This window comes from Hemitrygon akajei, chromosome 7 (genome assembly GCF_048418815.1).
Source record: "Hemitrygon akajei chromosome 7, sHemAka1.3, whole genome shotgun sequence".
Taxonomy (NCBI): Eukaryota; Metazoa; Chordata; class Chondrichthyes; order Myliobatiformes; family Dasyatidae; genus Hemitrygon; species Hemitrygon akajei.
The window spans coordinates 67,669,628-67,681,631 of record NC_133130.1 but is presented as its reverse complement, the minus strand read 5'-3'; the positions used below and the strand labels follow the sequence as shown (position 1 = coordinate 67,681,631).

At 38.7% G+C, this 12,004-nt stretch overlaps 1 protein-coding gene across 2 annotated transcripts in view; it reads left to right on the top strand.

Annotated features, from left to right (window-relative positions):
• The window catches only part of rps6ka2 (ribosomal protein S6 kinase, polypeptide 2), a 162,095-nt gene that overhangs the window by 68,685 nt on the left and 81,406 nt on the right, over positions 1–12,004 (top strand). For both annotated transcript variants that reach the window (XM_073051102.1, XM_073051101.1), the window contains exons 4-5: positions 4,953–5,033; positions 6,519–6,598. In XM_073051102.1, coding sequence (XP_072907203.1) covers positions 4,953–5,033; positions 6,519–6,598 — 161 coding nt within the window. The remainder of the gene's footprint in view (positions 1–4,952; positions 5,034–6,518; positions 6,599–12,004) is intronic.

Genomic DNA, 12,004 nt, shown 5'->3' with positions numbered 1-12,004 from the left:
TTGTTGTTAAACAAGTTAAAGCATTGTTAACTAGTCCATGTTAAGAATAACTGCATGTTTCTTGAGCAGATTTGGAATAAGGCCAACTGATGAAGTGGAATATCAGTGTTGTTAGGCAGCATCTACGGAGGGAGAAACAGTGTTAACATTTTAGGCCAAGGATCTGTTGTCAGAATTGGGAGGTCATCACATTGAAATGTTATCTCTAATTCTCTCTGCACATATGCTGCCTGATCTGCTGAGTATTTTCCATTTTTTCTTTTTGCTTTGAAATAAAGGAGTTGCTAAAGGAATTTTGCAATTGCCAGAACAAAACAAATGAGTCCGAAAGATCATTCTCCCAGTCTGCCTCCAGAGAACCCTATTATCTAACCAAGTATGAATCTAGTGCTCCCAGCAACTGGTGTAAGAGACAGTGACTGTGCTGCCCAAACCTGAAATGACAGTAGGTGCTAATATACTGTCTAAAACACTGGACTGTGAATGATGTGTATGTATTTTTAAGTATTGACTTTTGTATGGGAATGAAAAAGGTTCAAATTTTAATTTAGTTATTCCTACTTTTATGAGGTTATTAAATGCCTGGTGCCTTAGTGCAGTCAAAGTGTTTGAACTCTAATACCGTCCTTCAGTTCTATAATAGATGTGAAGGCAGTAAAAGACTTCAAGGAGATAGAGAGAGGTTGGTATAATGGGCAGATATAATAGATAGCAGCTAAAAGTTATTACCAAATGAGTAAACTGTTAAATTTTGATTGGAAGAATTAGAAGAGGCAAATATTGCCTCTAAGAAGGTAGATACTGTATCTAAATTAAATTCAAGATTAGGGAGATTTGGGAGTATATGCATAGTACCATGAAAGTGGAACAGCAGGTTGATAAAGTAATTAAAACATTACAGATCCTAGAGTTTATAAGTGAAAGCAGAGTACAAGAATAAAGAAGTTATAATGAAACTGTACAAAAAACTGTCATGTTTACGAGGGTGTTACTTCCAGTTCTGGCTACAACGCATTAGAAAAGACCTAATGGCTTCAGAGAGAATGGAAAAGAGGTTTACAAAAATGATTCCGAGAACTAATGGCTTTAACCATATAGATGACTCGGAGAAGCTGGAACAGAGGAAATAGTGAAAGTGGCTGAGATAGTCATTTCAAATCATGAAGAGTATAAATAGCAAAGATTAAGAGAGTCTGCTCCCACTGTTGAAGGGGATAGGAAGGAATGTTGAAGGGTTAGTGTTGTGGGGCTGAGGAGGGGATAAAACGATCAGCCATGGTTGAGTGACGGAGCAGACTTGATGGGCCAAATGACCTAATTCTGCTCCTATGTCTTGAGGTCTTGTGGACCTAGGGTACAAAGAATAAAGATGCAAAACGCAAGAATGATATAAGGACATTTATTTTGTGCAGTGAGCAGTGAGAATCTGGAATATAGATTCAGTTGTGAAAATTGTGATGTTTAAAAGGGAACCCGACGAGCACTTTTTTGAGCTCTTTTTGAGCACAATTTTTTCACAAAAATTTGTGAAAATTTTTTGAGAGCAGGGAATGGGATTAACTGGAGTCCTTTTTCACTCAGCCAGTATGGACTTGATGAGCTGAAGGACTTCCTTCTGTGCTGTGACCATTCTGTGATTCTGTGTGCTTGGGGGATGATTGGAGCTAGGACCCGTCCTCATGTACTTGGTATGGGTCTGTAGCTTTCAAACTTCATTCGAGACCCATTTCAGAGATGTGGGTCATAGAGTTAAACAGCACAGAAAGAGGCCCTTCAGCCCAACTCATCCATCTGACCAAGGGCCGTTCTGTGCTAATCTGCCTGCATTTGGCCTAGCTCCTTCTAAACCTTTCCTATCCATCAAAAGGCCCAAATAAATTGCACCCAGGCAGAAAAATATGAGCTGGTAGTTCATTGCAGCATTTTTGCAGCACCTGAAGTTCTTTTGAAGTGTAGTTACTCTTGGCCTCACAGACTGCTTCATTATGAGCTCAGACTGTATCATTTCCCTGTACTTCACCCTTTCAGTTGCTTTTACACTTTATTCTTAAGTCTCCTCTGCAGTCCTTCCAGCTTAATGGCATCTTTCCTGCAGCAGGGTGACTAAAACCTCACCAACATCTTGTAAAGCTACAGCATAATATACCAACTTCTGTATTCTTTGCGCTGACTGATGAAGGTGACAATTGCCAGAGTGACAAATGTCATCTTCACCACCCTGTCTAACTGTAATGCTGTCTGTAAAGGCTGCTGCTTTACTGTGTTGGCAAGTGTAGGCTAATCTTGATTATAGAGAAGTATTATACTTTCCTGAACAGAAGGAAATGGTCTTAAAAAAGGGAGAATGTTAATAGTGGGAATATATTGCAGACCACCATAAGACTCTCTATTTTGAAAGAGTATGAAGAGAGAACAGAGATGACAGCTATAATGGAGATTTTTGCTTTTGTGACACCATTTTGTCAATGTAGCGCAGATAATCCACTACATGTGAAATCATTTGAGAATATTTGTATATATAACATTTGAGAAAATTCACCAAGAGTTAGCTGTTGTTGGATTGTGCCTAACTGATAAACTAAAACAGTAAAGAAACATATTTAGTTGTTAAGAATTTCAAAAGTACTGAGAAAATAGATCAATTAATGTTTAAAATGCTTAATAATTAAGAGACTGTGTGGACAATAAAGGTGTTAAACACCTTTATTAAAAAAGAACAAAACTGATGAAGGTTACCTCAGAAGATAAAGCAACATCTGTGAAAAGAGGAAAATATAGTTAAAATTTCAGTCCAAAATTGGAAAAAAAGTTTGAATTTACAGGAAAATTGGGAAGGGAAGGAAGACCAAAGTGGAAGATCTGTGACTGTGGAAGCGAGGAGAGAGCAGATGACAAAAGCGATGGTGGGGGTAGGTAAAAGATGAACTAGTGAAATATCAAAAGACAAGGACAGAGGAAGTTTTCTTTTCTTAAGCAGTCATTCTGGATCAAGAATATTATTCTTTCATTTCATTTCTGTGGTTTTAAGGTTGCTTTTGAAGGTTATATGCGACTTACTTACTCTGCCACAGGTGAAGCAAAAGATGCTTGATGGGGTAGACCAATGATTGGTACAGGAGATTATGCATTCCTTTTGGTTTTTTTTTGCTGGGCTTCCATATAACTTCCATTGAAGACATTTGAAGTTCTCTATGCCTGCTCAAATACACTATCGCCATTTTGATTGGCCATTTACTAGGGGTTCCCTTGAATTGGTGAAATTGTCACTTATTTTGCAAGGGAATCTTGCAATAGTATCGAAGTTCTTCCTCTGTCTTCTGTAATATGAGTGAGAATGGCAGAATCAGTATCTGAAATTCAATTAACTTAGAGTTGATCCTATATATCTCAAATGTTGAGAAAACTCATATTCTGTTAATACTTCAAAGTTTAAAGTAAATTTATCATCAAAATACATATATGTCACTATATACGTACACCTCTCAGGTTTATTTTCTTGCTGGCATACTCAATAAATCCAGTAACCAATCAATGAAAGACTGCACCAACAGGGTAGACAACCATTATGTATAAGGCAACAAACTGTGTAAATACAAAAAGATATAATAATAATTAATAATAAATAATTAAGCAATAAGTATCAAGAACATAAGATAAAGAGTCCTTGAAAGTGAGTCCATATGTTGTGGGAATAGTTCAGTGATGGGGCAAGTGAAGCTATCTCCTCTGGTTCATGAGCCTGATGGTTGAGGGATAATAACTGTTCCTGAACCTGGTGGTTGAGTCTTGAAGCTCCTGTACCTTCTTCCTGATGGCAGCAGCGTGAAGAGAGCATAACCTCAGTTGGGGGAAGAGTCCTTGATGAAGATGTTTCTTGCCTGTGACAGTGTTTCATGTAGATGTGCTCAATAGTTGGGAGGGCTTTATCCGTGATGGACAAGACCATATCCTCTACATTTTTTAGGATTTTCTGTTCAAAGGCATTTGTTTATCCATGCCAGGCTGTTCAGCCAATCGATAAACTCTCCAACACATATCTATAGAAGTTTGTCAAAGTTCTAGATGTCTTGCTGAATTTTCGCAAACTCCTAAGAAACTTAACTACAATTTTCAAGACATTTTTAATATACTGATAAAGTTCTCAGGCAAATCAATGTTTGAAAGCTGGATATTAGAAGCATATTCAGACAATACCCAAATTAAAGACCGATATCATGATTCTTGATGAATCACATGGAAGTACTGTGTCTGAAGGAGACTTTGCAACTTAGTCTTAAAGAGCCATTGATTTTCCTCTATCTGAGATGTCTGCTATGATCTGCTATTTGTTGAGCAACAAGACCCAATGCACCAATTGCTGGTGGAACTCAGTGGATTGTACAACATTTATTGGAAGGAAATGTACCGTCGACATTTTGAGTCAAAATTCCTCATCTGAACTGAAATGTAGAGAGGAGATAGCTAGAATGAAAAGGTGAAGGGAAGGCAAGAGCTGGTAGGATTCCTCTCCCATCAGATTCCATTATCTTCAGTCCTTTGTCACTTACACATATCACTCCCTAGCAAAATTCCCAATCTCCCCTTCCTTCGTCTGCTTATTAGCCCCACCTGTCACCTGGATCCACTTATTACTTGCCAATTCTTGCTCTACCCCTACCTCCACCTCTTTATACTGAATGTCTCATCCTTATCTTTCAGTCCAGATGAAGGGTCTCAACCTGAAAATATCAACTGTCCTTTTCCCTCCATGGATGCTGCCTGACCCACTAAATTTCTTCATCATTTTGTATGTTATTCTAGATTCCAATGAAGAATCTGGAAATAACATGTATCTCTATTTAATTTCGTGGTTTATTTATAAGTTGAGAGATCATTCTAAAGTAGAATCCAAACTAGATACATAGTTTAAACATATGTTGTTACACTAATCTTGTTCACTTTTGCCCCCTCAGTGCGTGATCGAGTCAGATCAAAAATGGAACGAGATATTTTGGCTGAAGTCAATCACCCTTTTATAGTCAAGTTGCACTACGGTAAGTTTGTGCTTATCATTCAAACTTTTCATTGGTATTGGTTAACTAACAAAGTCTGCAAAATAAGTAAGTCACACAAGTTAAAGTGAATTTCTCTTGAGGTTTTCATCCGCAGTATGTTACTTGATTAATGGATATTTAGATTCAGTCCACTAAAGAGGTCAGGAGTCATTTGTCGATTTGATCCTGTTGAAAATTTAAAGCAATGCATGTTACAAAGAAGAAAGAATAATAACATTGTTTCTTTATCCAATGAAGCCTTCATTTCTTAAAATCCTTGTCCAATTTAAAAAATGCTTAATTTCCCCTCTCTTAACTTTAGACTGAAAAGGTAGCACCTGATTTTTTTATTGTATAATGTGATGTGTTTTGGGAAGTCAAATAGATCTAGGAAATATACAGTTAATTGTACGGCACTAAGAAAGAGGGACCTTGGGGTTCAAATGCATAGTTCCCCAGAATTGGAAACACAGGTAGATTGAGTGATGAAGAAGGCACATGGCATGCTTATCTTCATAAGTCAGGGACCAGAATATAGAAGTGTGGGCATTACCGTACATTGCAATAGAAAACATTGGTTAGACCTTGCTTGGAGTACTGCATGCCATTTTGGTTGTCACACTTTGGGAAGGAACTCGCTCCATTGGAGAAAATGCAGAAGAGAGTCACCAGGGTGCTAATAGTGAAGAATACTTCAATTATGGGGAGAGTTTGGAATGAGGGTTTATTTCCCATGGACTGACACTATCTGAGGAGGTGAACTATTGGAGATATAGCAAATTATAAAAGGCATAGATAGGGTTAATAGTCTGAATGTTTTACTTATGGTAGGGGTATCAAAAACATAGGTTTAAGATGGAAGAATAAAATAATTTAAAGAAGTATTTTTTACGTAATGTTGTTGATATCGGAATGATTCACCAGAGATGGTGTGAGAGTCAGATATAATTATTATGTTGAAAGACAGGCACATGAAGCAAAAAGAATATGGGCCTAAGGTGGGCTCATGTGATTAGTGTTGATGGACAGAAAGAACAGTAGGGATATGGTGGGTTAAAGGACCCATTTCTCTGCCATACAACACTATGACCTCAAGCATTGCAATGTTAACGTTATTGTATTCAGCTCTTGGGTTTTTCTGTTTGAATTTTATCATCATATGGGCATTTTCACTATTCTCCTGTATCTTTTCAGTCATTGTCTGGGCTATTGAAATATTACCTGATTAATAATTGTAGTCTCTTTATGACATTCTGCACCTACAGAAATGATACCCTCTCTGACAAAATTAATTTCAATGCCTATCACTGCATTTCCTTTCCGTCATTCCTTGTTTATTTTGTTCTATCAGTCACTTCATGATTGTTTTGTGCATTTCCTGTCTCAGCTTTTCTTTCTAACCTTTCAAATAATTTCCCTTGTGGTTCCTTCTATAAATCAAATAATTAAATAAATTAGAAACCTTATGTTTTGTCTTTTCCGCAGCATTCCAGACTGAAGGAAAATTGTACCTGATTTTAGATTTTCTACGAGGTGGTGACCTTTTTACAAGATTATCCAAAGAGGTAAGTTGGCAAAAAATATTAATAGTCAATCCCATATTAAACTTAAGAGATTTCATCCATGGTCAAAGCAAATTATGCCTTCAGTCTCAGAGGATGAATACTTGAGGATTTAGAAGAGTGAAAATTTCTACCAAAGATTCATATTATTCAGGGATATGTTAACTAATTGTCTTTGAATGTATTAATAATATTTGGGAAGTTTTTATGATGTCTATGGTGCCTTCACTTTTATTTTACATTTTATTGCCGTCTACTATCTTGTGACTCAAAGCAGTCTGTGTATAGTGAATGCCACAGATCTGTTGCTGATCTCACCTGCTCTAGGATCGCACTGTTTCTTCAGCTTGGTCCCAGGTGCAGACTTCCACAATATGAGTTTACTTCCAGCTCATCAGCTCATTGCAGTGTAGCACAGGGACTCTCAGATTGCAAGTGACTGGTTATACTTCCCAGCCCCCAGGCACACTGCATGTCAAACTTCCAGCCAGAGTCTAGTCTTGCCTTTGCTATCAGCTGTTCCATGTAAAGGTCATTAATATGAACATTAAAAATCACCCAGGAAATATCAGCAGCTCATACAGGAGGGAATTTCAGAATCAGCTTTATTATCACTGATGTATATTTGGTGAAATTTGATGTTTTGCAGCAGCAGTACAGTGCAAATAAGTATAGGGAAAATATTAATCAAGTAATAATAAAAAAGCTAAGATTGTGACTATTCTAAAAAATTAAATTATTTATGATACTTTCACATACAGATAAAAATTAACTTTGTTTCTTTCCATTGATTTCAACTGTGGCCCTGCCAGTTAATCTGTCATAGTTTTAGCAGCTATGTACATTGTGTAGCCTCAGTTGAAAGTTCTGAAGATATGTTATTCAGAAACCCATTGGATTCCTTGAGGAATCTATCACCATAACTTGGGGGCAGGGGCAGCATGGATGGTAAAGTAGAAGATGGTGAAGATATTAAAGATGTCCTTTGTTTTGATAGTCTGAATAAAAACACAACTGCCTGAAACCAGAGGAAATCGGTGAGGTTTTAGATGAAAACATTGCACCGGTATTCACATGGAGGGTAGTGAAATCAGGGCAAGTTAATATCAAGAAGGAGAAAATGTTGAGTCTCTTGCAAGACATTAAGGTGGATAAGTCTGATGCGACATATTGCAAATTATTGAAGGAGGCAAGGGAGAATATTACTAGGGCCTTGACAGAGATCTTTGTTAGTCACAGGCAAGTCCCAAAGGTCTGGAGAGTAGCCAGTGTGCCTTACATCAATGGTGGGGAGATTGTTGGAGAAGGTTTTTAGGATAGGGTCTGCTCACATCTGAAAAAACGTAGACTTACCAGGGATAGTCAGCTTGGCTTTGTATGGGATGGGTCATGACTTATAAACTTGACTAAGTTTTTTAAGATGAAGATAATTGATGAGGGAAGGGCAGTTGATGTTGTCGACATGGACTTTAGTAGGCCATTCAACATTGTCCATCATGGTAGGCTGATGTGCTAGGCTGGATTCAAAGCTGTGTGAAATGGTGTCTCTCTGACTGGAGATTGATGACCAGTGTTGTTCTGCAGGGGACAGTGATGAGACCTGTGTTGTTTGTGAAATATATACATGATCTGCTCAAAAATCCAGATGGGTTGATTAGTAAGTTTAAAAGTAATGCAAAATTTAGTGGGGTTGTTGATGGTAAAGAAGATTGTCAAAGAGTACAACAGAATATAGATTAATTGGGTCTCTAGTCAAGAAATGTCTGAGGCTGAGATGCAACCTTACAGAATCTTGTATTTTCCCACGGTAGAAATGGCAAATACTAGCGGACATTGTTTTATAGTGAAAGTTTAAAGGAGGTGTATGAGGGAAGGTTCTTTCCCCACAGGAAGTGTAAATGCCTGTAACAGGCTCCCAGCAAGGGTGGTGAAGCGGAATTAATAATTTTTAAGAGGAACTTGGATGAGATCATGAACAGACAGGGACTGGAGGGATGTAGACCATGTGCAAGCAGATGGGATTAGTTAAATTTAGCATCATTATTGGCAAATGCATTGAGGGCTCCTGGGCCTGTTCCTGTACTGTACTAAATACAAGAAATTCTGCGGATCTAGAACTCCAGAGAAGCACACACAAAATGCTAGAGGAACTCAGCAGGTCAGGAAGGATCTATGGAGAGGAATAAAGAATTAATATTTTGGGCCACGACCCTTCATTGGAACTAATCACTATCTGTTACTCTGTACTGTTCTATGTTCTGTAAGTAGTTTTGCCAAGTTTTACCATCTTAACCCATTTTTCTGCTCCTGCTGTTCATGTAGCCCTACTGGGGAATGCAGACTTCTGCAGAATTTTTGGTGGGAAATCTGCCTGCTGAGCCTATTCCATCTTAACCTTCCATAATAACCGCTGGCATATTGATTTCAGTAGGACAAAATAACTATAAGAAGAACAGTTCGATGAAATTTTCTGATAGCAAAGTAAACAATACTATATATCAGAAATAAAACAGAAAATGTTACAAATTCTCAGCAGGGCAGGTAGTATCTGTGGAGAGAGCAAGTGTTATCATTTCAGGTTAATGGCTTTTCAACAGAATTGGCAAGCTTTAGTCAACTGTCATGTTTTAATAGCAGGAATTAGGAAGAGTGGGGACAACAAAGAGAATGTCTGTGGTTGAGCGGTGACTGAGAAAATGGATGAAATAGTCTCAACTGAGAGCGGATGGTGAAGATTTTCAATGGCAGCTGTATGGAGCGTATATTACTCAAGGGAGTGCAGACAGGAAAGAAACAGAAAAGAAAGATGCTGGAACAGTGAAACAGAGAACACAACTGTTGCTGAAAAAATGAAATAAAGGAGACCCAGAAGGTCGATATTAGAATGGAGTGCTCTGGAGTTTTAAGATGACAACTGTGCCGTTGCAAGAATCTGACATAATTCAAATAAAGGAAAACCTTCTCCTTTCTTTAATTAAGTTGATGTAAAATTAATTTAATTTCATATAAGAACTTTATAATTTTCTTTTAAAGATGACCACTTTAATTATTTTAGGTAATTTTATGTTTTTAATATTGACTGGATACCAAAACTATTCACAAATGTTCGATCTTTGACAGCTGATAAAGTTAGGGTGAGGCATCACCAGCAGCACTGCAAAGTGCAGAGTTCTCTCACCCCAGTCAGGGGGTATCAGCTCACAAGTGCAAGGGTACATCTGAGAATTTACAGTTAGCATCTGAAGATCCCCACCATGCTCCCTCCCACCGGAGTCCTTTCTGTCCCATCCAATGTGTGTTCTATGTGCATGCAAGCCAGTCAAATAGGTAGATACATACTAGTTTTACATTTCAGCTGCAATGTAGACCCCATTGCAAAGAAACCTACCAACGCCTCTACTTCCTGAGGAGGGGAAAGAAATCTGGCATGTCCCCATTGACCCTCACTAGTTTTGATTGATGCACCATAGAAAGCATCCTATCTGTATGTATGAAGTCTTGGTATGCAACAGCTCTTCTCATGACTACAAGAGACTGCAGAAAGTCGTGACATCACAGAAACCGGCCTCCCTTCCATGGACTCTGTCTATATTTCTTGTTGTCTCAGTAATGCAGCCGGCATAATCAAAGATCCCACCCACCCAGACATTCTCTCTTCTCCACTACCCTATTAGGCAGAAGTTACAAAATCCTGAAAGCATTTTCCACTGGACTCAAAGACAGCTTCTGCCCCACTAGTACAAGACTATTGAACGGTTCTCCAGTGCAATAAGATGGACTCTTTATCTCACAGTCTACCTTCTAATGAACTCGCACCTTATTGTCCGTTGGTACTGCACTTTCTCTGTAGCTGTACTTTGTTCTGCATTCTGTTATTGTTTTACCCTGTGCTACCTCATTGCCTGACATAGCCATTACAGAGACTTGGCTATCACAAAGGCTGCTGGGTGTTTTGAAGTTTAGATGCCTCAGAAGGGACAGGGAGAGAGGTGAAAGAGGTGGGGAGTGGCATTGCTAATCAGAGATAGTATCACAGCTGCAGACAGGGAGGGTGTTGTGGAGGGATTGTCTACTGAGTCAGTGCGGATGGAAGTCAGAGAATAAAGAGCAGATGGGGTGGCACTTTTGGGAAAGGTGCAAAAATTACAGGGTTTTTTATTATGGGTCACTTCAACTTCCCTAATAATGATTGTAAATCCCTAGTGCAAAAGGTTTAAATGGGACCAGAATTTGTTAAATGTGTCCAAGATGGATTCCTAACACAAATATGCGGACAGGCCTTTAGCATAGTCTTAGACAAGGATAGCATCAGATGGTATGGGAAAATATTTAAATGGAGACGGTGAATTATGATGCTGTTACGCAGGAACTTGGAGGTGTAATTTGAGAACAGATGTACTCAGGGAAGTGCACAACAGAAATCTGGAGGTTGTTTGGAGAACACATGCAGAGGTTCTAGACAGGTTTATCACACTGAGGCACGAAAAGGATGGTAGGGTGTAGGAAGCATGGTTGACAAGAAAAGTGCAACACCTAATCAAGAGAAAGAAGAATACTTAACATTTAGAAAGAAAGGATCAGGCGGGGCTCTTGAGAGTTACAAGCTAAGCAGGAAGGAGCTTAAGAAGGAACTTAGGAGAGCTAGAAAGTGACATGAGAAGGCCTTGGTGAGTAGGATTAAGGAAAACTCCACGGCATTCTTCATGTGTATGAAGAACAGAAGGATGACTGAAGTGAGGATAGGACTGATCACTTCAGGTAAAAGATCAAAGAAGAAACATGCACCTTGAGTTGGAGAGTGTTGGGAAGGTCCTTAATGAATACTTTGCTTTAGTATTCATTAGTGAGAAGGACCATGATGAATGTGAGGTCAGCATAGAATAGACAAATATGCTGGAACATGTCTATGTTAAGAAAGAAGATGTGCTGGAACTTTTGAAAAATAGTGGGATAAGTAAGTCGCTGGGGCCAGATGAGTTAAACCCTAGGCTACTACAGGAAGTGGGGAAGGGGTTGCTGAACCTTTGGTAATGATCTTTGCTTCCTTACTGGCCACAGGAGTAATACCAGAAGATTGGAGGATGGGAGCGTTATTCCTTTGTTCAGGAATGTTAATAAGGATAATTCAGCTTAAAGGTCAATGGCTAGTGATGTTCCACAGGGATCTCTTTCGGGACTTCTGTTCTTTGAGATTTTTATAAATGCCTTAAATGAGGACGTGGAAAGGGGGGTTGGTAAGTTTGCAGATGGCATGAAGGTTGGTGGTGTTGTGGGTAGTGTAGAAGGTCATTGTAGGTTACAATTAGACATTCATAGGATGCTGAACTGGGTTGAGAAGTGGCAGATAGAGCTCAATCCAGAAAAGTGTGAATTGATACACTTTGGAAGGTCAAATTCAAAGGTGGAGTG